At 41.7% G+C, this 27,819-nt stretch overlaps 2 protein-coding genes across 4 annotated transcripts in view; both read right to left on the bottom strand.

Moving 5' to 3' along the window:
* ttn.2 (titin, tandem duplicate 2) overlaps positions 1-12,082 on the bottom strand; it is a 189,777-nt gene extending 177,695 nt beyond the window's left edge. Inside the window, exons 1-23 of the mRNA XM_030428193.1 lie at positions 12,003-12,082; positions 11,136-11,394; positions 10,937-11,006; positions 10,651-10,848; positions 10,069-10,211; positions 9,782-9,930; positions 9,460-9,687; positions 9,082-9,323; positions 8,422-8,654; positions 8,169-8,333; positions 7,862-8,030; positions 6,047-7,743; positions 5,672-5,953; positions 5,317-5,583; positions 4,166-4,438; positions 3,810-4,073; positions 3,462-3,722; positions 3,117-3,377; positions 2,445-2,708; positions 2,083-2,343; positions 1,423-1,683; positions 395-655; positions 39-183 (exon numbers count right to left, since the gene is read on the bottom strand). Of these exons, the coding sequence (XP_030284053.1) occupies positions 39-183; positions 395-655; positions 1,423-1,683; positions 2,083-2,343; positions 2,445-2,708; positions 3,117-3,377; positions 3,462-3,722; positions 3,810-4,073; positions 4,166-4,438; positions 5,317-5,583; positions 5,672-5,953; positions 6,047-7,743; positions 7,862-8,030; positions 8,169-8,333; positions 8,422-8,654; positions 9,082-9,323; positions 9,460-9,687; positions 9,782-9,930; positions 10,069-10,211; positions 10,651-10,848; positions 10,937-11,006; positions 11,136-11,313 (6,272 nt within the window). The 5' untranslated portion in view covers positions 11,314-11,394; positions 12,003-12,082. The remainder of the gene's footprint in view (positions 1-38; positions 184-394; positions 656-1,422; positions 1,684-2,082; positions 2,344-2,444; positions 2,709-3,116; positions 3,378-3,461; positions 3,723-3,809; positions 4,074-4,165; positions 4,439-5,316; positions 5,584-5,671; positions 5,954-6,046; positions 7,744-7,861; positions 8,031-8,168; positions 8,334-8,421; positions 8,655-9,081; positions 9,324-9,459; positions 9,688-9,781; positions 9,931-10,068; positions 10,212-10,650; positions 10,849-10,936; positions 11,007-11,135; positions 11,395-12,002) is intronic.
* A 251-nt stretch (positions 12,083-12,333) lies between these two features.
* On the bottom strand, positions 12,334-27,393 carry LOC115587992 (titin-like). Of its 3 annotated transcripts, none has more exons than XM_030428215.1 (14): positions 27,317-27,393; positions 25,458-25,574; positions 24,467-24,783; positions 18,589-18,692; positions 17,739-17,942; positions 16,055-16,342; positions 15,794-15,876; positions 15,200-15,414; positions 15,007-15,082; positions 14,728-14,883; positions 14,352-14,453; positions 13,145-13,393; positions 12,936-13,049; positions 12,334-12,618 (listed from the first exon to the last, which is right to left on the bottom strand). In XM_030428215.1, exons 4-14 carry the CDS (start codon positions 18,677-18,679, stop codon positions 12,349-12,351), a joined length of 1,848 nt encoding a protein of 615 aa, XP_030284075.1. In that variant the 5' UTR covers positions 18,680-18,692; positions 24,467-24,783; positions 25,458-25,574; positions 27,317-27,393; the 3' UTR covers positions 12,334-12,348. The 3 variants fall into 3 exon arrangements, with proteins under 3 accessions (XP_030284075.1, XP_030284074.1, XP_030284076.1); XM_030428214.1 differs by having other exon boundaries at positions 27,243-27,358; XM_030428216.1 differs by lacking the exon at positions 27,317-27,393 and adding an exon at positions 27,275-27,295.
* Between the last annotated feature and the right edge of the window lie 426 nt (positions 27,394-27,819).

The following is a 27,819-nucleotide window of genomic DNA, read 5'->3' as shown; positions in this document are numbered from 1 at the left end:
GCTGCTGCTGAGTTAGTTATTTGAAGACGAAGTAATACCTCTCCTCTGACATGTCCAGCTCCTGACCGTCCTTCATCCACATCACCTGAATGTTTGGCTCAGAAACCTCACATTCAAAAATCGCCTTCTTCTTCTCTGTGATCTTTATGTCCTTGATTTTCTTGGTGAATTCAATCACACGAGCTGAAAACAAAAGAAAAACAGTTGCAGTGAAAAAAAAACAGCTAACAAAAAGCACAAAGTATATGACTTTAGACGGTGACAAACAGGTTGAATTTCAGATAACATATATTTTGGGGCTTCAATCACTTGTCCATCAAATCTGCCCGTCTGTTATTCAATAAATTTTTTAAGGCTTGTGTATGATGTCGTTCACAGTAAAGTGTCAGTTTACCTTCGACAAACAGGTTTGCGGCGGTGGCTGCAGAGCCGGCCACAAACTGGTACTCTCCTCCGTCTCCAAAGTGAACATTTCGAATGGTGAGCGAGTGCGTGAGCTGCCGGCTGCGGACTTGACATCTTTCAGACGACTTGACCTCTACGCCATTCTTCAGCCATTTGTAGGTGATGCCCTCGTGGTTGACGGTGACCTCGAAGGTGATGGTGTCTCTCTCCTGAGCGTTCAGGTCCTTCAGCATGGAGGTGATCAGGACGGCTGGAGGCAACAGAGAACAGGTGGACATGAAAAACTGAAATACTATAAACAAGTTCAGTGAAATGTTCCTTTCTCTTACATTTTCATAAAATTTCTTCAAAATAGTGGTTGATTGCTCTTAATTGTGGTTAAATTAATAACAAATTAATTAATGATGGTTATTATTTATAATTCTTTGTTTTTATTACATTATACAAATAAAATTGATTTCACATTTTGATATTATGATCATTGTACTAATAAAACTACAACTTCTACTGCTACTACTAAAAACAATGACTACAATAATAATATCATTTAATGTTTGTTGAATCACATACAAATTAGAAAACACAAAAATCTTACTAAAATTATAATTAATATACTTACTATTTTTTCTCAGCTAATCCTCTTTTTAATCTATTTTCATATTCTCTTTAAAAGAAAATATGGTCTCATTAAAAAAAAATAATTTCTTTCTAAGTAGAATTCACAACATTTTAAAAGACAGATTTCCACAATTTGTACATAATCATAAATTTCCCTTTATTTGTTTTTGGTAATCCTCCTTTAGTCAGATTTCTCAAGTTGTAGAAAATATTTTTTAATTTTATGCTGTGACATTTTGATGCTGTTTTTGTTTCTTTAGAGTTAACTATGCGGAAAAGATTCCAGGACATTTTGACACTTATTTATTTTCTGTTTTAGTAAAGAGTGCCATCAGAATTATGTTGTATTATCATCGTTTTAGTGAAATTTGACTGGATATAACTTGGAGGTTTTCTTACGGTTAACAGTGAGCGTTGCAGACACTCGGTCGTTCCCGCAGATGAAGGTGTACTCGGCAGAGTCGTCCCTGCTGGTGTTCATGATCTTCAGCTGGTGGAGTTTTCCCTGAACCACGATCCTGAACTTCTCGCTCATCTCGATCTCTACTCCATCTTTCAGCCAGGTGGACGGCACGTTGAAGTGAGAAACTTCACACTCAAACGAGGCCGCCTGCGTCTCTGTAACCGCCACACTCTTCATGGGTTTGGTGACTCGCAGGGCTGCAACAGAAAAATGCAAAAAAACAGAAGAAATTAGAAGAATTGGACTAAATATTTGATACATATTTAGTTTTTTGCCAAATGTTGGTTGAGAAAAAAATGACTAAAAATGTCAATTAGAATCTGCTAAACAAATGAAAACATCTATATTTTTATAAAACAATACAACTTACAAATCATTTATATTAGAAAATGTCATTTTCTGCTAACATTTATAAATACCCAAAAAAATAAACATTACCAATTAAGTTCAATTTCAGGTCAAATTTTTTTATTCACACTTCAAAACTGTAACATTTTTTAAAATAAAAAATAAATAAACGAAAATTCTGAACATCTAAATATAAAATGGTTGATTAAAGAAAATAGATTATTATTAATAGCCTAAACATTACATACCCTCCACATTGAGTGTGGCGGTGCACTGCAGGTGTCCGACCACAGCGGTGTAGTCTCCTGCGTTGCTGCTGTCGACGTTCTGCAGGGTCAGCTTGTGAGCTTTACGCTCCGACAGAATCTTACACTTGTCGCTGGACTTCAGCTCCACACCTTTGAACATCCACCTGACGGGGATGTTGTCGTGTGACAGGCTCATCTCAAAGGAGGCGGTGCCGTCCAACAGCGAGGTCACATCCTTAATCTTCTTGACGATTTTGATTGCTGCAAACAAAGAAGCAAATTAAAGCAAACACAGTTTAAAATATTGAAATGAAATCAAAATGGCATGAATTCAATCTTTACAATACATCAGTAATACTCACTCTCTACGTTGAGCCTGGCGTTGGCGGACAGTTTACCCAGTTTGAAAGAATAAACCGTCTCGTCCAGTGTGTTGCAGTTCTTGACCTTCAGCGTGTGGACCATGCCGTCGGTGGTGATCTCATATTTGTCGCTGTTTTGCAGCTCCACGCCGTTCTTGATCCACTGGGATCCTTTGACATTGGAGTGGGTGAGCTCCAGTGAGAACACCGCCTCCTGGGTCTCCGTCACAGTTTGGTTCCTCAGAGTCTTCTTGATCTTTACCGCTGTAGATGGATAAACATACTGATTATTAATCAGCTTTTAGAGGATCAAGAGCAGTGCGGCTGCTAACGTTCAGTTATGTTATTCAGGTGGTATTAGAGGAAACATTTATGTGTCCACACAGCAGGAATGTGAGTAGTCTCGTATGGATTTAATTAGATTTCATTTTCCAAAAAAAGACACATTCTTTCAACATGTGCTTTACACATTTTTCAGAGTTTTCCTGAGATAAAACTTTCTTCCTGCTGATGACAACAACAATGTAAATATCAGGGTGTCGTGAATATTCACAGGAAATAACCTGTAAATCTGACCAGTAACTGCCATATTGTAATCTTGCATAACCATCTTTAAATACGTCTTGTTTTTTTAATGACATAGAAACTTAGTATGTGTGCTGGGCAGCTTACCCTCAACCCTGAGGTTAGCAGTGGTTTTGGAGTTGGCCACCTGGTAGCTGTACTCTCCGACATCCTGGGGCCTGGTGATGACGATGATGAGGCGCCTGACGGCTCCCTTCACCTCGCTCACCACGTTCTCACTGAAGTCCACAGAATGACCCTCCTTCAGCCACTTGCCCTCAGCGTTGGCGTTGGCAACCTCACACTCGAGCTCAGCTGTCTGAGACTCAGCCACTGTCACGTCCTGCAGGGGTCTCGTGATGGCTCCACCTGGTGGCAGCACAAGGACACACTGAGTATTTCAACACACTCATTTGACTCAAAACAATAATCTCTCATGGAGTTTAGACATACCAGAGACAGTGAGCTTGGCGCTGGATGTCTTTTCACCAGCGTGGAACATGTACTGGCCCTCCTCGTCCTTCATGGCGTCAATGATTGTCAAAGCGTGATTCTTGCCCTTGGACTCCATCTTGTATTTGGGTCCAGATTTGAGCTGCTGGTTCCTGAATGTCCAGACGGGGTCAATTCCAGGGTGGGAAACTTCAACGTTAAAGGTGACATTCTGGGACTCTGAGCACACTTTGTCCTCCATGTGCTTCACAATGTGCACCTCTGTAAAAAACAACAACATGGTTAGAACCATAACAGTAATTGAGATTTAAAAACCAGATCCAGAGAAAATAAAAATTCAAGTCTTACTTTCGACAGTCAGGCTGCAGCTGGTGTCGACCTTGCCGACCACCAGTTTGTAGTGTCCTTCGTCAGAGGCAAAGGTCCTGGCGAAGACCAGACGCTGCTTGGCTCCCTTGGCCACCATCTGGATTCTGTCGCTGGCTGTCAGCAGTTTGTCGTTGTGGTACCATTTGACTGAGCTGATGTCCTGAGCAGAGATCTTGGCCTCCAGAACAGCTTTGGTGCCTTCAATGGAGGAGACGTCCTTCAGTGGCACCACAATGCCAATAGCTGTGAGGAAACACAATAAAATAGGTTCAGTGTGTTCTAGTGATGGTTATAGACGAGTATCATGTAAATCTGACACTAATACCGACTCTTACTTTGAACATTTAGTTTGCCCGAGGTGGAGATGTCTTGGGCAGGAACCACAAACGAGTAAGAAGCAGCATCTTCTGTGCTGACATTTTCCAGCAGCAGCTTGTGAACCTGCTTGTCGATGACGATGTGGACACGGTCCGAAGCAGAGATGGCCTGGCCGCTCTTCATCCAGGTTCCCTCAACGTTCTCCTGGGAGAACCTGACCTCCAGCTGAGCGATGTCACCCTCACACACAGTGAGGTCGGTCAGGGGCTGCATCAAGGTCACAGGGCGCACTGAAGGTAGAGAAATCACATTATTATGAGGGCTGGGTTTAAAAAAACTAATTTCAACTGAAATGGATCTTCTCTAGAAAGATTCCATATTATTTAATAAAATCCTCTGATCGATCTTTTAATGTATATCTTTTCCTGTTGACGCGTGTCAGGCACTAAGTGCACTGGGATGCACCTTGTAAATCTAAACTGGAATGGCCAGAAAGGCTGGAAAGGTTATTTTATTACTTTTTTTATATTCCTTTGTAGAAACACACAGACCTATTTCTGTCTTGTTCGTACTTCAGCATCCTTAATAATTAGATGCTGAAATCAATAACTTCCCATTATTTTCCAGATTTTAACCACAAATCTCCCAAACCATTTAATTGTTAATGTTAAAATATATGTGTACAATTTACAACATTGGTTCTCTCAGAACCATTTTATAGCCATTAAAAACTGCCGCTGTAACTACGGATGCAATTTCTGTAAGGATAGTCGGCTGCCTTATCAATAGATTACTGATTAATCATTAATAATATATAAATTACAGACACTTTATAAACATATTCAATGTGTGATACAAAATATGAGTCGGCTACATTAGTTAAAAGTTAAAAGTTAAAAGAACAGATAAGTTCTCTAATTGCTTAAATTATTAATTATTAACATCCCCCATTGTAACTGAAATATCCTTAACTAAATCAAAATCGGAAATCAAAACAAAACGGGAACTCTTGAATCAACATCAAACTTATTTGTGAAATCAGTGGCAATACCAAACTGTAATTATTACCAATTATTATCAGCAGAACAGAGAATACTGCTAATAGAAAACTAATGGCTACAGTGGGCGAACCACTGGCTTCCCATCACTACTCTGTAAAGTTACTTACGTTTCATCTTCAGCGAGGCACTGGTCCTCAGATCTCCACACACGAATGAATATTTCCCCTGGTCTTCTTTCCTGACATCCTTTACGGACAGGCTGTGTCTGCCACGGCGGGAGGACATGATGTATTTACCACTGGGAGAGAGTTCCTTGTCTCCAAAGAACCAGCCGCCCTCAGCATCCTCACGAGAAAGCTCAACCTCAAACTCTCCAGCGTAGGTCTCTGGAACCTCGATGCTCTCCATGTGTTTGATGAGCTCCAGGGCAGCACCTGGATACAGAACGATATCAAAGAACCGTTATCTACAAATCCATCCACAGAAACCAGTAGATGGTAAGACTCTGGGTGTTAAGATTACCTTCTACATAAAGCCTTGCGCTCGTCCTTATGCTCTCATCATCCACAACCACGCAAGTGTATTCAGCATCGTCCTTCATTTCAATCACCAGCACAGACAGGAAGTGGACCTTTCTATCAGAGTGCATCCTATATTTGTCTCCGGAGAAGATCTCCATGTTGTTCTTGAGCCATTTGACTTTGACGAAGGGTTCATTGGTTTCACACTCAAAGGTCACCATGGTGTCCTTCTCATTGGCACTGGCGTCCTCAAGGTGTTGGGTAAAGTTAACTGTTGCTTTGGCTGCAATGAGAAAATACAAAGTGAGACTTGGAAATAAATTAGGACATAAAAAGGAGCGTATTACTGGAGATATTTTTTATAAAATGACTTTACCTTGCACAAGCAGGAAGGCGTGGCTTGAGGCCTCACCAGCCACATTCATGGCTTTGACCATGATGCTAGCAGAGTCCTCGACTGTGACGTCTCTGATCACCAGTTCACACACATGATCCTCAGGCCAATACCAGTAAATACGGTCAGTCTTCTCCACTAGAATGCCGTTCTTGAACCACTGGCACACAGGTTCTGGTCTGCCGACGACTCTGACATGGAAACGGACCTCATCCATCGGGGACACTGTCTTGCTTGTGATGCGTTCCAGGATCTTGGGTGCTTCCATGCTGGGGGAGAGCTGGACCCTCTCTGGTTTGATTGTGGGGATGGTGACGCTGCCCTGTTCCTCCAACCTCCTTCTCTCAGCTTCTTCTTTCTCTTTCAAATGATGAAGCAGCTCTTCCTTAGTCTTCTTCAGCAGACCTTCATAAGACTCGTCCCTCTTGCGAGACTTGAATTCCACGGCAGAGATGGACTCGTAGAAACCTTCCTCTGTCCTACGCTTGAACTTGCTCTTCAGTTCATCTGTCTCCTCTGAGGTTTTCTCGTGAACAATTCTCTGTGCCTTACGCAGCTTCACAACTTCCCTTTCCTCCGAGCCCTCACGAGGTCGGTCGGCCTTCACAACATCAAATCCGACTCTGCCAGACTCATGTGCGGCCTCTGCAGTCTTCGTTTCTGGGGCACGACGCAGTACAGATCTAAAGTCCTCCTTCTGTTGGATCTCCAGCTTCACAGTGTGCTCAGTTGTGCCTAGAGGGTTGTCTGCAACCACCCTGACCTCTCCTGAGTCATAGGACTTGACATCGACAATCTCAAGGTAGTAAATACCATCATAACGAAGTCTGTATCTCTTGCTCTTGCGGATTAGTTGTCCGTTGAGGTACCAGTTAACCTTGGGTGCTGGGTAACCGGTCACTCTGCAACGGAATCGTGCAATTTCACCTTCTAGGACTCTGGCTGGTTCGGGAACTAGGACAATGTCAGGTTTGGTCTTCTCATACTCGTCGTCGGTGCTGACTCCTGCAGGTCCCCCCTCGTGAGCAATTCGCTCAATCTCTTCCATTCTGTGTGGTGCCCTCCTGCCCTCAGGAAGCTGCGATTCCTCAATGAGGCCTTTCTCATCCTTGACAATCAGGGTGGCTGAAGTCTGGTCGACCCCAAACTTGTTAGAGGCTCTGCAGGTGACAACGCCACTGTCTCTGGCGTAAGCGGCTTCGTAATCAAGACTGCAGTATCCAAATTCATTGACCATGCGCAACCTGTTTGCAGCAGCCAGAGGTTTGCCATCATGCAGCCACTCCACTACCATGGTGGGGTCACCGATAGGCGTCAGTCTGCACTCAAAATGAGCTGGACCGAAGCGCTTCATTCTGATAGATGTCAGCTTCTTCTTGAACTGTGGTTTCTGCTGCTTCTCTTTGTCGTAAAGGTCACCCTCCTCCCACTGCTCCTGACCATATCGCATATGAAGGGGCTCCAGCTCAGGAGCTGCGATCTCTTTGGCTTTGTAGGTGCCTTTGGTAATGATGAGCTTCCTCTCAGCTTGAGGAGCGGTGAAGTCGACCTCCACATTGACTCTGCAGCGAGTGGTGTCTCTGCCAGCCTTGTTGATGGCTGTAGCAGTGTACCAGGCACTGTCTGAGCCAGCTGCTGAGGGAAGCTGGAATTTGGCCTCTCCTCTGGTTCCGTCAATCCTGAAATACGTAACCATTCAGATATATTGATCAGAACATTTGATAAACTATTCTCAAGTTTTACATACCTGTGTCAAAATAATAGAAAATCTTTCACAGTCAAAGTTAAGATACATACCTGATTTGTGGGTGCTTTTGTGGGGTGATGATGTCACTGTTTTTGAGCCAGACAATGTCAGGCAGGGGGTTTCCAATGGCTTTGACAGCCAACTCAACCAGAGTGCCCTGTTTTACAGTGATGTTCTTCAGCTTCTCAACAAACTGAGGACGTGCAAGGCTTTCTCTAGCTGTGGGTGGTGAAACATGACAGAACGAAAGAGTATTTAATAATAAGATCATTTGTGAAGCTGCGAGAGTTGACTGGTGAATACAATGATATACAGTACATTTAACAGATCATCCCACCAAGTCTGACTCGAGCTTACCATCAACAGTAAGATTCACAGAGACGGAGGTGCGTCCAGCTCTGTTCTGAGCAACAACAGTCCACTCTCCGGAGTCTTTCGGCATGGCTGGGACGATGATCAGGGACTGGATACCATCCTCTTTAATCACTATCTTGTGGGTGTAGTCGTTGACCACTTGTTGTCCTTAAAAAATGATTAAATAGTTTAACAACTGGCCAACACATCATCAGATAAAAGATGCATCCCTTAGTATTTGTCTTGTTTGTCTTACCATTGTGGAACCAGTATGTTTCCGGCATAGGTCTGCCGACAACCTTTAAGTCAAATCTGGCAGTTTGCCCCTCAGAGCACTTTATTGAGGAAGGCTTCATGACAAACACGGGTTTGTAGAGTCTTTCCAGCTGAGCCTCATCAGTGTCATCAAGCCTGCGGGCAGGAGAGCGTCCTGGAGAACGGCTGGAAGAACGGCCAGGTGAGCGGCTCATGGAACGAGGAGATGTGGATCTGAAGGAGGAAGAGAGTAGTCAGTATCAAGGTGGTAAAGTCATTGAGGAGACCTACAGAAACTTCTCCATAATCAGTTAGTATTTACAAATCAAGCAGTTGTCAAGCAGCAACAGCATTGCAATTAATTGTTTTTCTGGCCACTTGGGAACTGCTTTTAGGTCTCGACCAACTCCTGTGGGAAATATCAGACTCCATCGCTGCTAAAACGTCACTACATTCACTTCATAACTAGCTAGTCGCTAATGTCTGGTTATTTTTAATTTTATTTTTCGCTCTGACACAAAAGCAAAGCTGTGGGAGTGATAAGGGTGAACCAAAGCAGCAAAGTTAAAGGAGGTAAAATCAAAACAATGAGCTGGACTTGTGGCCTATGTGGAGAACTTCTGATGCTTTTGATCAAGCTAATGCCAACAATAAACCGTACCTGATCCTCTGCATCGACGGCTGTGGCGTGTATCTCTGAGGTGTCACAGTTCCGGATGGCTCGATGTAAAGCTTTCCAGAGCTGACAACATTTCCCTTCATGTTACATGCAAAGGCCGTATACACGCCCTCATCCTCTGGCAGCACCACAGGCAGACGAAGACTGGCTCGTCCATCCTGCAGAACCTCCATCTGGTAACGGCCACCAGCTCTGATGCGCTGGCCGTCTTTGTACCAAGCAATCTGACAGAAGACAGAAGATGGCGTGACACACCAATTTAATGTTTAGCTGACTTAAGTAAAGGTATCTTCCCTGATACAGAAAGAAACTTCTGGACTAACTATCAAAAGCTTATTGGTAAGATTTTGAGGTCTGTACCTTGGGCAGTGGCGTTCCACTCATCTTACAGTGGAAAGTGACGCCCATTCCATCCATAATTCTGTAGTTTTTGACCGGTGTTTCGAAGACCGGCTGCACCGCCTCACTCTCTGCTACAGTCACCATCAGCTCTCCATCCTCTGTCACCAGCTCTCTGTAAGTAATCCTCATGATACGGAGCTCAATCTCCTGGATGATCCTCTCTTCAAAGGCCGAAACAAGAAACTCCTGCAAGAAAAGTTAGTTATGTTTAACATTAAAGACCAGCTGGGGATTACTAACACTTCTGTATGATCTTAGTATCACAGAACTATGGAAGTACCGTTTCTGAGACAAAGCTCATGGGGGTTGTCACCCTCCTCTGTTCCATTTCATATTGACTCACAACCACAGAGGGCTCCTGAATCACTGTTGTCGTCACTTCGGTTTTATATGTCACGTCATGCTGCTTCATATAGACTTCATATTCCTCTGTAAAGACATAACACATATACTGTGAGCCACTGGACCAACAAAGTTCTCCTCAGTGCATTCAAATGATTTTATAAACAAAAGTCAGATAGGAAATAATAAAAATCCCTGGACAGAGAAACAAAAGGATGCTGATACCTTCCTCCAGCAGGTTGGCGGAGGCTGAGGCTTCTCCATGTGGATTCTTGATGAAGATGGCGTATTCTCCAGCATCATCAGCAAAGGTCATAGAGATCTCCAGTTTACATTCTCCAGTCTCCTTCTTGTAGGCAACTTTGTATCTGATGACAAAAACAAAAGCAATATTTTTAGATAGAAAAGGCGGCACATTTCCTCCAAGGTAAAGGCGGCAATGTGCCGGCCTGTCTTTCTAAAACGGAGGCGTAATATTCCTCCTTTTCCAAAAGCCGCCTCTGAGGTAGGCGTAAACATGTGACGTGACGTGAAGCTCGAAGTTGGGCTGTGAACAGTGACAACGAGTTTGTCTTCAAACTCGGATTTAGATAGCAGTCGAGGCGGAAATAAGTGTACCCTCCGAGGCGGCAAATTGGCGGACCAAAACAGACCCCCAATTTGCCGCCTTCTGTCTAAAACCGCGGACCTAGCCGTCAATAGGACGGACAAATTGGCGGCTTGCTGCCCTGTCTAAAGACTGGAAGCAGCTTATGAAATGTTTTTGAAATTCAAACTAAAAAAGCTAAATGTATAGGAGGTTTGTACCTGTATCCAGTAGTGAGGGGCACACCACTCTTCTTCCAGATGATGTGAGGTTTAGGGTTTCCTCCAATCTGGCATTCAAAGAAGACACTTCCTCCCTCCACCAGCTTCTGAGCAGTCGGTTTCTTGATGAAGAAGGGAGCAGCAGACTCTCCTGTAGTCACCTCGACCACCATCTGTTCTTTTGTCTGGACGGAAACACTGAAAGCAACCAACAGCACGATCAAACACTGCAGCTGAGGAAACTGATTAGGGCGATTGGTTACCAATAAATCAGACTTTAACTCACGTTTTCTCTTGACTCATTCCAATTTCAGTTACAGCTGTGGTTTCCTCTCTGCTCTCAATTTCTTCTGACACTGCAAGAAAGTAAGTTGAATGTCAAAACAATCTCAATCTAAATTGAGTGGCCCAATTACGCCTAAAAGACGGTTAAATTAATTGTTTATCTTAGCCGTTTCCTTTGTTTTTTAACCAATCACCGTTACCTTTGACAAGCAGGTAGCAGGAGGTGCTGACGGTTCCAGCCTCGCTGGTTGCGGTGCAGCTGAAGCGGCCGCTGTCCTCAGCGAACGCCTCGCGGATCACCATCCGTGCGAATCCGTTTTTGTAGGTGATCTGGAAGTCAATGGAGCTCTCGATCTGGTAGTCCTCTCTCAACCACATGATGACGGGAGCGGGTTGGCCACTGATCTGACACTCCAGTGTCACTGACTCACCCTCGGTCACCGTCACGTTCTTCAGGCCCTAAACAGGAAATAAAAAGTGACACCTTCAGACATATTTTTCAGTTTTGAGGGTAACTCTTCACCGTGAAGTAACAGCTTTGAAACTGGATCCACTGGGTGTGTACACATGTTAACTTCTTACTAGTTTTGAACGGATGAAGTTTGGGCTGCAGCTAAGAATGTTATTTTCTTGATAAACTGATTCATTGTTTGGTCTTTCAAATATCATACAATAGTGAAACATCATGATTTTAATGATAAACGTTTCCAGTAGCTCAATGTGGTGCCTTCAAAGTTCTTGTTTTGCACAGCTACTTCACTTCAATATAACATTAGTGCACGAGAAAAGAAAAATTTCTGCTGATGTTTGTTCAAGTTTTTTAATTAGTCGTTTGGTGCCATAAAATGGGCTGAAACGTCACGATTTACAGCTCCTCCACTGCCTAACCACTACTGTTCAGTCTCTGACTTAAGTCTCCAGCACAAGATGGCAGCGCTTGTATTTGAGATATTTCAACTTCATTTTTGTACAGTTGGAGGAAGTGGACACGTATCCTCCAACACACTTTAAATCCACACACATCTCATGTCTAATTCAGAGTGGACATGCACATGAAAAGTACTCACAGCAATAAGAGTTGGAGGAATGACTGGCTCCTGAGCTCTTGTGGGCACAGCAACCGCTTCCTGAGGAAAAATAACAACATGAGTCAAACCTCATCAAAGACAGAAAACAACAAGGTGTTTTCTCAGCGGTTTCTGTGAGGATGGAGGGGTGGAAGCCAGTTATAACAGATAAAAACCCTGCAGAAAAGACAGAAAGATGAAGCTCAACAGGTGAAGACAGGAAGAAGAAGAACAGGAGGAAGAGGATTCTTCATGAGGCAGATGAATGGTAGCGTGTGATTGGCTGAAGAGGGGGAGCGCAGGTGAGAGTCCACACAGGGTTAAATCAGAGAAAGTGAAGAGAGGACTACAGCGAAGGGTTCGGACCAACCTGAGGTTCCCAGTCCTCAAACTCCTCCTCACTCACTGCGTAAGCTCCGCCCGCCTGTAACTCAAACTGACTCTGATATCTGGCGTCTTTGAACGGTGGGGGGAGGGGGGAGGGTGTCACTCGCACCTCCACCGCCGCTCTGCGGGATGGACTTGGAGACTTGACGGGCTTGATGATCTTTCTGGCAGTGTGGGGAGATCTTAACTCTTTGTGCAGAGTAGCGATAGCAGAGCCAGCGATGGACACCTGACCGAGCCAATGAGAACAGCGTTAAGAATCAAAAACAAACGTCCACGTTCATCTGAGGATTAGTGACGGGAAACAACGGGAAGCGGAATTCTTAGTGAAAGAAGGAGTTCATTTTCCCATCACTGCGATGCTGTGGTAGACTCCAAAGAGAAAAAGTGATGTAATAGTTTAGGATGGGTGATACGGTGAGGAGAAATTCAAAGTGAATCACACCACATAACAAACCAGTGGAGGGTGTGTTAAGATGTGCGTGTGTTAAAGATGAAATGGAGGATTTTGGGTGATGACGACGGGCCTGCAGCTCCTCTTCTTACCTCGTGGCTAGTTTCATGTTTAGGGACGGAAACTTTAGAAACTGTGAAATGTGGAACTGGGGACGGGGCGACACCAGTGTCCACATGGGTTTGGAGTTCTGTTGTTCTCTGAATCTGCAGTAACCAACAGAGTTTATTGAGCTGGTAAGAAAACTGAGACTCTATTGTCAGATATCATATCGATTATGAATTCAGTAAACTCCTCCGACCTGTGAGACCTGGACTGTGTGCTGCTCTGAGCTCACAGCTACAGCAGCTGTCGGTTCAGCAGGGGGTGTTTTTGTCACAACAACATGTTTTTCTGCAGCCATTTGTCTGCCCTGCTGTTTTATCTCCACCTCTAAAGCCTCCTCCTCTTCAGCTACACCGCCCTCCCCATGCACAGGCCGGCGGACACGAGCGAGGTCAACGGCGGCCATCACTGTGGCCACCGCCCCAGCTTTTTTCCCTCCCTCAGCCTGGAGACACAAGAAGTAGCACTTAGATCTCAGGTCATCCATATAAGGAGTTCTGAAAGGGAGGAACTAGACAAAGTCTGAAGAAATACTTCTATATATGTAGAAGAATAGAAGAATATTCAAACAGAAACATTCATCATCACTGAATCATTGAATCCATGCATCATGCAGTTTACTCTCAGAAGTGTGAAGGGAAGAAAAGATGGACTTCATCGTTAAAAGCAAAACAGACAATGGAACAAAAAAATGGAGCTGTTCAGTGATGGCAGGTCCAACAGTTTCTCCACTAAAAGTAAAGAAATCAAACACCCAACCTCCCATCTTGTCATATTTACACACCGTGGTGCGCTGAGTTTTATGGATATAGCTTCTTGTTCTAAGTGTTACACGTGTATCATGTGCAAAAACTGAAAATGTGAATGAAGAGTGACCTTTCCTTATTGTGGGGGAATTCAGCTTCATCTGTGGTATCCCACAAGGCCCTACAGTTGGCCCATTTTAATTTAGTTTAAATATGCTACAACTTGACAATATTTCCTTTCTATCATTGTTATGCTGATAACACCTAATTGTATGCTTCATTTAATCCTGTCTGCAAATCTTGGCGTCCTTCACTGCCACCTTTCATGTTATAAAGCCTTTAAAAACCCAATTCTGTACATTTTCGTAACTTATTACCTCAAATGTAATATGTTGTTTTCTATGTATTTTGTGGCAAATTTTAGGCTAGGAGTGGAGTTTTAAAAGCTTGCCATCAAGGGCATGTTGGCACTGTTGCAGTGCATCCTCTGGGGAGCAGGAATGTGCTCAGTCTAAGCAACATTAGGAAAGGGACTGAAGTGGGAAAAAAAGAGTAAACAAAGAAGAAAAAGTGAAAAAAAAAGATGAATGAAGGGACAGTCTGAAGAGCTGGTGGTGTGATGGAAGCAGTTGGGGTTGGGGACAGTTGGGGGTCTACCTGCTCTCTGGACTCAGGTGGCCCCCGGCTACGAGCCTGATCCACAGCTGCCACCACTGTAGCCACTGCCTCGCTCTTATCGTCCTGGGAAACATGCTCTACCTGACGCATTCACAGCACATCAACACATCAGCACATGTTCAGTCTGCCACCGACACATAGGCAGAGCTGGACCAAAGCACTGTGTCACCTCATCACATTCAATTAGTTCAATTATAGCTTATTGTACATGTGTACTGTTGACTTCAGTCTGCTGCCACATTCATGTTCACACTCCAAACAAGTCCATTATGACTCTGGTTTTCTTACTTCCTTGAATGATTTGCTGGTTAAACAAACTTTGCATGCAGCTTCACACTATCGTTTCCATCCTCACCTCTCTGGTGGCAGTGACCTGCTGCTCCCAGTGCTTCTCCATATGTAGCTGGGTGGCGCTACTTACACTGGTCATGCTGCTCATAGTGGTGTAGCTGGCTTCAGCCATATAGTCTCCCTGCTTCCAGGGGGGCAAAACCTCTGCAGAGCCAGATACCTGCAAGAGGAGGACAGCATGATGGTGGTGGTTAGTATGATCTGACAGACCTGGAGCAGAAGTTCTGAGGTCTGTGGTTTTGGTGAGGGTGGATTCTTTAACGGCTAAACTTCGTGTTCTCACCTGTTTCCTGGTCAGTGAAGGAGACTTGACTGGTCTGATTGGAGAGACAGACACTCTGGTGGAGGGAGAAACAGGTCTGCAGAAAACAAAGATGTTCATTACAATATGGTCACATCCATTTTTCATTTCTAAAATCAACATTCATCATTTCTGTCACTTCTGTATCATCTGTAGAATCCACCAGTAGGCATACCTGACAGGTTGGGGCGTCGGCCCTTTCACGTGTCTGACAGGTGAAGGCGACTGCTGACGTCCTCCTGACACTTTGGAAACGAAGGACGGTGGGGACTTGGAGGTCGGCTTCGGGGGAACCCGTGGAGGGGTTTTGTGAGCCATATGTTGAGTCATCATTCCTCCTTCTACATGCATCTCCATCATGGTGGCGGCTTGGAAACTGGCCTCCACCTTCTGGGGAGGAAAAAAAAATTAAAAATGACTTCACAAAATTCACCACCACAAGAACTCCACACTATATTTAATATCTGTGTTTACAATCTACGCAGAAAGTTCTCAGCCTCAAATATTAGAATGTGTAACATGAAACAGATCTAACAGCAGGAGGATAATGACTGAATTTGACTTTTTGGGGAGACAGAAACAATTACACAATGAATAACATTTCTATATTTTGATGTTGAATCAGTCTCACTGAGTTATCTGGATAAACTTGTGGGAACAGTTACATGAGAGTCAGATTTTAAGGGTTCTAGGTTTAACTTAACGTTAACCAGATAACTCGGTAAAACTGCTTCTTGGACAGGCCCAGCTTGTTTTCAGTATGTCTCACCCTCTGAACTCTGGTCTGAGAAGACGCCATCTGTGATGTGGACACAATAGTCTTGGTTTTCTTCATAGGTACAGCTTCCTCACCTGCAGCAAATACACATAGGTTTAGATCTTGACATGAAAAACAGCTACTACACCTTGATTACTCATTTTCTGGTGCTATTAAAGATGTTTCTTATAAAACACATTTCTACTTCTCCATCTCTTGATTATGTCCGTCAATAAACAGTAGTTATAATTCACATGATTCAAAGGGACTCACCCTGAACCAGCAGTTCAGCTGTGGAGGTGGCCCGTCCGCTGCTGTTTGTTGCGGTCGCTGAATATGTCCCAGAATCCTCTGGGAAAGCCTCGGCGATCAGCAGACTGTACAGATCTCCCTCCTGGAGGATCCTGAAGTCGGCTGAGCTCTGGATCTCAGCTCCCTCTCTGTAGAACTTCACCACAGGTGTTGGGATTCCTGTGACTTTAACGTCCAGCCTCACCTGGCTGCCCTGTCTCACTGTGGAGCTCTGAAGTCTCTGAAGGAAGTTTGGAGGCGCCGTCTCCGCTGCAGGGACAGAGAACATGTCTTGTTAGCCTGATTTTAATGGTGACATGTTCACTTAGAAGAAGTCACACAGGCTTCAGGATTTTTTCTTTCAAGAGAGACCTGAGACCAATAAATCAAACAACAACACTGATCGTTAAAAGAACCACTTTCTGATTCTACATATCAAACTTCAAGAAATCCTACTTCTGTACAGAATTAAATACTGAACATTAAAAAGGAATCTAAAAAAAAGTGTGATACATAGAGAACACAATTTAATAGACGTATTTATGTTAAAAACAAGTCTTAAAAGAGTGTGAGTTGGAGAAGAATCAGACGCTGTAAAACTGTCATCAGTGTAAAGACAGACTGTAATTATTTTCATGGCTGCACTAACTGATTATTTATTCAGTTTGAAATGTTATAAATCAGACAAAAGGTGAAAATACTTTAACTGGTGAATTTAGAACCAGAAAATAGTAAGAAACATGAAATATTATCAAGTTGTTGCTCATTAATTTTCTCTTTATCAAATAAACAACTGATCAGCGAAGCATGTAAGAGCTACATGTCTTAACTTTCATAGAAGTTCTACGATCCTTGTGGGAAAATTATAAAATTGCAGCAGAAAAATCTCTGAGGAAATTTAAACAAAATACAATTTCACACAAAGATTGAACGAGGTTTGAGTTGGAAAGATAACAGCCAGAGTGAGAATTCAAGATTACAATTTGCATTGGATGGCACAGAATGACCTGCTCTACTCTGACTCTGTCAAGTAATCACTGCCTTCGTTGGCTGGGTTGGTTAAGCTTTGGCATGTGGAGTGATGACTGGTTACGGTAGGAGTGTCAGGGTTAGTCAATCCTTCGCCATTCTAGAAAACAAAAAATCCACTTCCAGGACAGAAAAATACACCCGGCATGATGTAAGAATGAACACAGTGGCAGATAAAGATCAATTCGACCCCTGAACTCTCTTCCTCACATATTCAAGCTGATTTATTATAAAATAGTTGACGTGGAGTTTTGTAACTGCGGACTCAGACATGAGCTCTTTACTGGTTCAAGTTGTCCACTCAATAAACTCGAGATTCCTCTTAAGGAAAGCTATGCCGCAACAGCTGCATCTATATCTGTTTTATCACTGGATAAAGTGACAGGCCACGCCCCTCAGCTGAGAGCAGGATAAATTTAGACTGAAACGAAGGCGCAGAAAGACAATCACACTGACGTCAGAGACAAATGTTTAACTTTTACATATGTTAGGAAGGTTTGTTTATCCTATAACACTTATGATACTTTCTAAAAAGAAGATATGTTAGGCGACCCATGAAACCTCAGGCCACTGGATTTGGACCTGGTAGAGCCGAGCAGTAACCTGCCCATCAGTGGCCCACAGTGAGAGGTCTCACCTGTAACAAGGAGTTCAGCGGTGCTCGTGGCTTGTCCAGCACCATTGGTAGCTCTGACGGAAAATCTTCCGCTGTGTGCGGCAGTCACAGCGGGGATTCTCAGAACAGCGCGGCCGTCGCTGAACGAGATCTGAATGCCGGGCAAAGCGGCGGTGGAAAGAACCTGGCCATCACGGAACCAGCTCACCTCAGGAACTGGAGAACCTGGAGAGGAGAGAAGAACCACACCGGTCAGAGAGCCCACAGATCTTTATATTTCTGATGTAATATTCCAACATTTGTCCAGATATTCTCCTGCCTGCCATCATCCCCAGGGTCAAACTCTACAGAATCAAATCCAGAATACATTTAGCCTAGCTTAGCACAAAGACTGGAAGCAGTGGGGAACTGCTCATCAAATATTCCAGCTGACTGTTGCTACAATAACCCAACGCAACAGCTAGCATTGATTATGCTGTTATGTGGCTACACACATTAGCAGTTTCCCCCTGATTCCATTATTTAGGCCAAGCAACAGACTTTAGATAAGTTCAATCTTTTCATTTGATTCTGAAGACAGAGCAGATAAGTGTTTCAAGGAGAACAACGTCTCATTAAACATTTAATAACAATCACTTTGACACCTTTAATTAGCCCATGAGCTAATCCTAGCTTTAGCATCCATCAAACCAAAGAAACTTTTAGTTATAATAACATGAAATTTAAAAGCTAACAGAGTAAGAATGTATAGCTTTCTTTATGTTGTGGCTCTTCAAACAGTGTCATAATTGTTTTAGAACAAAAAAGTGCATTAAAAACAGGTTATGATAATAAACTTGACATTTGAACTGTGAGTCAGAAAGCTTCTTACCACTAACTTGAGCCTCGAACGTCGCGGCACTACCCTCAAGTGCCACGACGCTCTGCAGCGGCTGTGTGAATGTTGGCGCCTGTGTTGACATGTTGGTTGGCACCCTGCAGACAAGATGGAAACGATTAAATAAATGGTCAGAACAAAACATGAAAACCTCAGCTATATAAGAGCTATATGAAAAATATGAAGTGACAATTACTGTAAAGTTGTCAAATTACAACTCCACAACAAGTTCTATTTCTCAAGCTGCACCAAAGGAAACCACAACATTTTGTTTTTAATGGATCACACTGCCAGTTTTTCACATTTTCAATTCTGTTCTGACAGAAATCATTATCACATCACTACTTGTTCCCTGCAATGTTTCTTCCGATCTGGAGCCAGTTTACATTTCTTTACCTTGGTGGCTGGATATCCAATACAAAAAAACTTTTTCATAGCAGCTGAAATGTGTCTGTACTGGGTTGGTCAAAGAAAGAAAAACTGGCACCAAATGTCTGATCAGCATCTAAATCTTGTTGACTGATCTCTGATCGCTTCCACGTCTTTAGCATCAAACTCCTCTTACACAGAAAATAATCTACATATCAAACGAGGAGATCAAACTCGCTGCAGCAGCGCCAGAAATATTTATTTCACACATTCCTACTTGTCAAAACCTGGTGCCTACATTACCCACAGTGCAACTCAACCTCCAACAGTAGGTGTCATTTATCAGGCTTCACACAGCTCCCTCTGCAGACACAAAAGGCTTTATATCCTTGTGTAGGCTGCATTCCAACACCTTCACACACACTGACGTTGAACATTTGTGCCGTTACCTTCACAGAGAACTTCTGACAATTTCAAACAGTTTGTTGCTGTGTGTGTTTCAACATTGAAAAACTTTGTTAGATTAAAAAAATAAATAAAATCTGTTTTGTTTCACTCAGTAAGATATTGAACAAGTAGTTTTAGCCTCTGCCTTGAAGTTCAGGTATCATCGTGACTCTAGTGTCAAACGTTTTCCAACCGATCTTTCTCAGGTTTTATTGGCAACATTTAATATATAAAAATCCAACATGTCAGACTTTGTGACAGATTGAACGATCATGTCCAGGAGTTACATCCACCGACGTCCCAACTGTAATCAGGCAGGACACGAGAATTAATGATCTTCTACTGAGTCGGAGCTACAAATCTAAATCATATAAAGAAAATGACTAACCACAGCTGGTCTTAGTAGAAAAAGAATTGAAAGCAGCGGCTGTCGAGAAGAAATCGGATCAGTCTGAAATCAAGACGACTCGCTCCTCTTAAAAGAGCTTGACAAGAAATATGAGCCTTTTCTGAGTCTTAACCAAGTAGTTTTATTTTCTTTAATTTCACAAAACCTTTACCACCACACAACAGAAAGCTTTAAAGATTTGTTGTAAACTATGTTCAATAACTCGTCCTAAACAACGAACCACGGAGTGTATTTGTGTGACTTGTTTAGTCAGTTTGTGTGTGTGTGTGTCTATCTTACACAGTCTTGTGCTGTACAATGTCAATAATGAAGAATTCATTTAGTACTAATGAAAATGTGTTCACAGAGAGAGAGAAACAAAAACCGTCATGTACTGAAAGCTGGCAAAGATCTGAAGTCTTTCTGTCGTTTCTGACATTTTAGTCAAGATTTGTTTTGACAAACTGCCTGTAAGTCTATTTCAGAACTTCTTCTGTTTAATTATAAAAACGAGTTTTGTAGAAACTAAATAAGAGAATAATTAATTTGTGCCAGTATCAAGTCTGTTATATCATCACGGATACTGTACACTGGTCATGTATATCTATTTCATAAAATCTATGAATATCTAACATCAACAACTTTTTTAAAAAGTCTAAAACATGTATAGATCATAAAACTGAAGGAGCGGCGATGTCGTGCGGGTGTGCTGACAGCGAGACTCTGGGTGTGATGAAGCTGCAGCAGCTCAGATCGTCAGGGTTTATTTTTAGGAGTCTGTCCCTGGACCTGATCCAGGCTCCACAGGGTCTGGCTGATAAACCACCAGAGGATCCACCGCAGAGCTCAGAGCAGACTAAAACACCTGTTTAACCCGCACTGGGAACTGGTTTTCAGTTTCAGCTCCAGTTCAGTTTCAGGTCGTCGTCACGGAGCACTCAGTTTAGTTCCAGTTTGTTTAGATTTTGCATTTCAAAACCAGGCCTGAAAAATTACAGAAACAAATCTAATTCATTCTATTTTGCTTTGTAATTTATATCTCAAATTTGGTTTTTACTGGGATTTTAATATTATCAGATAAAAATCAACAAGGTTTGTGCTGCAAAACAAATACAGTACAATGTTTAAAAAGGCATTAACAATAACAAGGTCAATAACGATTTATACATTGCTGAATGTACAATTTGTTGAGCAGCTGATGCTAACTAAAGATCCTCCTCTGCTGATGTGCCCGTGAGCAACATGTCTGTCCAGCCACTCCTGTTTGGTCACAAGAAGAGGTTTTTGCAGATTTATCATTTTCATGTGTTTGCATTTTCCGTTTCTGTGACAGAAGAAACAGAAACATTTCAAACCAGGTTGAAATCTGTCAAGTTATAAAAACCATTTGGCCTGCAGCAGCTGGGACTGTGTTCCAGTTTCTCAGCTGATCTATTCTCAATTATTAATTAATTAATTTATTATAAAATACAGATTCTGAGTGAATGGAACCAGCACATTTTTAGAATTGTGTGGATGTTAAATTCAAACAAATGATTTATGGCTGACTGAAACAATTCACTATCAGATCCATCAACACTGAATGGTTCCGCTGGAGTCTCTGTTGGGTCGGAGGAGAGAAGAGGAGGAGCATCAGAGTGATGTCAGAGGAGACCACTGGCTCTGATTGGCTCTTGAACCTGTTTTGGCCTGGATTTGGATTTGGCCCTGCTCTGACCTACTTGGATTCTTTTGACTGGACTGGGTTAGCTTTGATTCATCCAAGTTGGCCGTGAATGAAGCTGTTTGGCTCCATTTGGCCCTGATGGTCCCAGTTCTTATCTAGGTGGCTCTAGTAGGTCTTAATAGGCCCCAGCTGATCCCTGGTTGGATCTGACCAGAACCTTTCAGCAGTTTACTCAAAGGGACTGTTAACTATGACCCGACAAACAGCATACTCCTTTCTCTCTGTATTCATGCAGTTAAATCGCCTGTTCAGAACTTCCTTCAAATATCTGAGGTCATCGTGAATCACATGACGATCTGAATTCTGTTCTGGCTCTTCTTCTATGGCTCTGATTGGCCGTAGTTTCCTGTTTGGATCTGACTGGCTGTGATTGGCTAACAGCTGCTACTGTTTGCCCCACAGCACACTCGTATTTTATTTAAGGACGAACCATCGTGATCATCTTTATCTCCGCTCAAATCGTCATCATGGCCTCCAAAATTAAGTATTTTAACTTAAAATCACTGCAACATTAAAAAATACATTTCTAAAATCATGAGAATTTTAATCACATTATTTACTTATTGAGTAATTATTTTTTAATTAGTTTTAAAGGACTTTAACAACCATTCTGTTACAAACTCTTGTGTCTTAATGTAGACACTAAAATCAAAAGCTCATCTTTATTTCCTGTAGTTTCAATTATTTACCCACAATTAATGCTAATTAATGTAATCAATCAATCAAAGGGGATCATTAATAATAAATAAATATAATAATACTAATAATAGCTATATTATATGAGGGTAGTTTAAATGGATTATGGATTAAGGCTTCACACTTAATCAAATTATTGCTGATTAAGTTATTTAATGAGGTTTTGAAAATGAAGTTGTTTTTAAGACTTTTTCAGATTCGATCACATTAAAATCTCTTTTCATTAACTTTGATTTCGATGGAGTTATTTGTTGTGTTTTCAGCCTCAAAGTGAAGATTTATTTAATAGATTTTAACCAAAAAGGAACAAATAAAAAAATAAAGTTTCATCTTTTCATTAAGGTCAAACAGTATAAATCAACATCTAAATAGATTCTTTTTTCAAATCTGTCTAAGTTACATTTCATTACCTTGAGTTTAGAATCATTTAGATTTTCTCTCTATAAATTTAAGATCTATAAAAGTAATAAACCAGAGGAATCCTCAGATTTATGTGACAGTGTTTGTGGAGAGATAATCAGGTTCCTGCAGCAGTTTAAATCTGTTTCTGTGAACTCGACTTAGATCAGATCTGGTTTCAGCTAAACTTAATCTGATGACTCGACTGCATGTTGATGGAGTGAGTGTAACGCTGCCAGCTGGAGGTCTGACGCTCAACAGTCATCTCCACTTATTAAAAGATTCATCAGCCAACGTGTTTATAACAAGTTATGGAAGGATTTTATTAACATACAAGTTACTTTATTCTTCTCTGCATTTCATTTCTGTGCTGCATTTATCTGACAGCTGGAGCTACTCAGCACGTCTGTTTATCTAAATCACACCATTAACTTATTAAATATGATGAATTATTGTTGATGTACTTTGCTATCAGTATAGAAAGAAGATGGATTCTCTCCAGCTTAACTTACATTAAAATGCTGCCTACTCAATAAGCAGTAATAACAATCAAACATACGATAAAAGAGGCTGTTCTTGTGAATACTTTTACTTTTCATACCTTAATTATTAGTATTCTATTTTAATGATTTGAGCTCTACCTAATTATAACACAAGACTGAAGCTCAGAATGGAGACCTGTTGCACTGTGACATAAACTTTTACTTCAGCAAAAGATCTTTTTTTCTGGGGTTTTAATGAGAAACTAATTTTTGAATCCACCGTCTGTCCCGTCTTTATTCAGCTGTTCTGTTCTGATAGTTCTGACTAGACTGAGAACAATACACAACATTTCATGTCACTATCTGCTGTTTGTGCTGTGTCATTTTGTTTTGTATTACATGTAGATACAGAATGAAAACTACACTTTTTGTCTCTTTCCTTCTGTTCTACTCTACATTCTCTTTATAGAAGTCTCCCCTTTCTTTACATATTAGATTTCGGAACAGAAATTGAATGTTTTAACAAAAAAACATCACACACATTTTAATAAAAACAAAATCATTCACATTAACTGTCTGCTAAATGTCGAAGATTTGACTCAGCATCAAACCTCATGTAATCAGTCGATCACATACAAATCGACTTTCAATCGCAGCATCAGCTGAAACGAGCTGATCAGGTCACCACATGTTCATCATCATTATTCAGGATTCCTCACACAATGACCTTTTATTCCTGGAGACAAATCAGCATCTCAGAAAGATTTTTTAAATTCAGTCTCAGCACATTAAAATCAGATTAAAGCTGCAGGATATAACCCCCGACACTTCACGTTAAATAAAACTAAAAATAATGACAGACCGACAGCTGTTCACTCTCCTCCAAAATAAAAGCCTCTCTGATGTGTCCCTGCTGTCGGTCAGACACTTCCTCCCCTCACAGCTCTGTGTAATGTAACGAGGGGGTTTATCTAACACAGGACACCAGCCACTAAAAATAACAGCACCCCCCGCAGTACCCCCACCACCACACCTCTGTTTGATTGACAGCCACCATGTGGCACATAGCTGGAGGAGCAACTGATAGCCCTGCTGCTGATTCCCTTAAAAAGCCATCAGCCACCCAGCTGAGAGTCCAGTCTGATGCTATCAGGGCTATTCTGGGACGTCCCATTATAACCTTCAACATGAAAAACCAGCAAAAAGCCTTCAATGTGTCAGTGTCACTTCCTGAAAAGTGACTAGATAATGAATGGAGTCTGGTCTAGAAGACAAATGTCTGGGTGTTAAAGTGTGAATCCAGCAGCCGTCAGTCAGCTGCTGCTCGTCAATCACAACGCTCTGGAAAACTTTAAAGACACTTACTTGTGTGCACAAGGATGCCTGGGATGCCCAGAGGGCTGTCTTCAGAAAATCGAAAATCTCTTTATCCAGAAAGTTTTGTGCGAAAATCCAAAAGGAGAACGAGCTGAGCCTCGAAGGAACCCCACAGAAAAAAACAAAACTACAGGCGATCAGTGCCGTGTAGTTTTGTTTTTCAAACTGACAGCAGTCCCTCCAGCCGAGGCGTCCAGGCCGGGAACGCTGACTCTGCTCAGAGGAGCCAGCAGCACGGCGGGGGGCTTTATATCTCTGTGACATCACAGAGGCCGGGGGGTGCCATTGGTCAGCCTCGTACCGTCCTGCAAGGAATCATGGGATGACAGAGGGGCCATTTTATGCAACTCGTCACACCTGTCAGTCGTTTTACTCAACAAAGAGACAGACTGAATGAGAACCTGGGAATAAAACTTCTAAATAGATCTTCAACTCATTTTACAAGTTATTTTTACAATGGATTCAAATTTAATTTTAATTTAAATTTTAAAAAATAATTTTCTTGATCAGCTGACTCATTTCTTTCACAAACTGTCAGAAAAAACAACATATCAGCATAAAGTGTTTGACAATGATGCCCCGAAAACCCAAAGATTCTCTTTCAGAACTTTGCACTTTGACTTTTGGGCGTTTGAATACCAACAAAGGAGGTTATGTTTCCACACGTGTACATTTGTTGGTTGGTTGTTTTGTCTGCAGGATTATACAAAAACTACCGCTGTGGCCGAGAAGAAATCACAGGTTAAACTTCTGAAATGTGAGCATGTGTGAGTTTTAGTTACCGTACACAAAATTAAAATGTGGTGGAAATGTTCATATTTTATAGGTTCCAGTAACGGGCGGGGCAAAATGACTTGCTCATTATTGAAGCTTCTCATATTTGGATCAGTGAACCCAGAGTTCTCATGACAGCAGGTATCAGAATCACTGATGTTCACCTCACTGAGGACAGGTTACCTCCGACATCACGCTGACTCACCTGCTAATGTTTCCCAGCATGCATGTGGTGTCTGGGGCTGGTTGTCTGTCCTCTGTGCTTGTGTCATAAATCCACATCAGCCAATCAGATCACTGCTCTCAGTTTACATAGCTGTCCCTGTCAATCAAAGGGACCCATCAGCAGCAATACAGACATGAAATCAACCAACAGAGTGATGTTTCATGTTTGGGTCATCAACAGCTCATCATGTGCACACACACTGCTGATACTCCAACTGTGGACTCAGGATACAACTAATAAGTACTTCAACGTCTGACTGAAATAATGTTTTTCAGTGAAAAAACTAAGTACATTTACTCACGCATAGTACTTGAGTACAATTATACAACTTTAACTCCACTGCACTGAGTTGATATTTTTAGTTACTAGTTACTTCACAGATTACAGACTGCATCAGAGCCAAATGAGCATTTTGGGAACAAAAGCAACAACAACAAACAAAGATAGTTTAGATATATTTTCACAGGAGGAAAAGAAATCTATGAAAAATACTTTTTTCCCCCAAAACTTAAGAGGAAAAAAACTGGCAAAAAAATTCAGATTGTCGATTTCACTCTCATGAGTTAAACTAGCAATGAGTGGAAAACATGACTCTGATAGAGGAACGAAAAACATCTTCCAAAAGAAAATAATTCAGATTTTTTTTTCTAAAGATTCAATTTCTTTTCTAGGTGGAAAAAACATCTGGGAACAACAATTCTGATTTTTTTTTTTTAATCATTATTTTCTTTTCATGTATGAAAATGTGGGGAAAAAAATCTGATACAAGGAAAAACATCTTTTAGAAGAAAATAATTCTGATTTGATTTTTTCCAAAAAAAAAAAAAAATTCTTCTAGAACTGTTTTTGTTCCAGACAGATCAGCTCAGTGTGCAGACATGCTGCCTCTAAGATTTGAGGGGTTGATCCTCCAGTAGTTCATCAGTCAGTCTGATAGACGACTGCTCTGAACTTCTGAGGTCGACTGTTTGATTCTTATAAAGTCCAACACCCAAAGCGAGAGTGAAAAGCGCCCAGACAAGAACTTCTAGTGTGAAGAAGACTTGGGGCTGCAGTGTGTTTGTTCTTTGCTGGTAGTAAACACAGGAGGACACCCAGCCTGACAGCTGAGCCTCAGTTATCAGCCTGTGTGTCCTCCTGTGGTTTCCAGTGATGGGAGCAGTGGACTATGAGACAAAGATGTCTCCTGAGTTTCCAATATGTTGTTAAGCTGCTTTACTTTCAGCTCAGACATCAGTCATTACAGGATGGCTAAAAAAGGTTTGTCAAACTTTAAAATATATTTACAGTAAGGTATGTGGTTATTGTTATTCTGTAGTTTAATATAACCTGAACTTTATCTTTAAAAATGAACTTGATCTGTATTTAAGTAGGGAGATAAGTGAAAGTTTCAGTTTTGTGCTGACAGAGCTAACAAGTTCAGTGGTGAACTTGTTAGCATGTTAGCTAGCTCTCACTAGTTTTTCCCTAACAACCGTTGCTAATGTTGCTAAGCTAACATCCCAATAAAATGTGACTTTAACTACCAGCTGATGAAAAATTAAAGGATGGCGCATTGTTTACGGTTAATTGAATATTGTTTAAATAAAGTATACTTCTTATCCTATTAATTAAACTGTTTTCACCAAGTTTTACTTTAACTGACATAATGGACATTGTTTATACATCATTCATAATAACATTTCAGCTTAACTACAAAAATAAATGTAATATTTAATGTTTAGAGTTGATGTGATGGTGTGAAAGTGAAGTCTGACTTCTTACCTTTCTAACCGCATAAAGCTTTTATCATTTACTTTATCTTTGTGTTCTTGGAGCTGATAAAGCGGCTAAATCACCTCCAGTGGCCGCAGGTGTCCAACTGCTGCTCCTCAGCCCGCCAGCGGCCATCACTGCTGTCAGCACATCCGGGTACCCTAACCTACTTCCGTCCTTCAAAATAAGACAACACGGAAAAAAATCATGCAGTAAAGGCTCAATTCACTAAATCAATCAGGATAACTATTTTGCTTCAATGTCTTCTTTGAGACTACTGTAAAGAACGTGTTCAAAATACACATTTAGGTGTTTAATGTAGTTCAGACATGTTCTGTTCTAGACAGCCTCATTTTCACATTTACACAAAAATATCTGGAAAATTGTTGAACAAAAGATAATCCTGTTGTAATTCATCCACGGAGAAGGTTCATAGTGAAATCTATTAGTTACATTTTTTACCCTATTCAACATTCGTTTGTCTAAAAATGTATGAAATCTTACAATCAGTCAGAATTCTCCACTTCAGCAGCGCTCACATACACCAAATTCTCCAGTTGTATTCTGCTCTATATGCATTTTTTTA

This window comes from Sparus aurata, chromosome 9 (genome assembly GCF_900880675.1).
Source record: "Sparus aurata chromosome 9, fSpaAur1.1, whole genome shotgun sequence".
Taxonomy (NCBI): domain Eukaryota; kingdom Metazoa; phylum Chordata; class Actinopteri; order Spariformes; family Sparidae; genus Sparus; species Sparus aurata.
Note: the sequence above shows the minus strand (reverse complement) of the source record. Positions and strands in the feature narration are given on the sequence as shown.

Coding starts and splice junctions, on each gene's coding strand:
- LOC115587992 (XM_030428215.1), bottom strand. CDS start 18,679: ATGTCAACACAGGCGCCAACATTCACACAGCCGCTGCAGAGCGTCGTG. Junction 15,877..16,054: donor AGCTGAACTGCTGGTTCAGG/GTGAGTCCCTTT, acceptor TATTTGCTGCAG/GTGAGGAAGCTGTACCTATG. Junction 14,454..14,727: donor AGGTCACTGCCACCAGAGAG/GTGAGGATGGAA, acceptor TGAATGCGTCAG/GTAGAGCATGTTTCCCAGGA.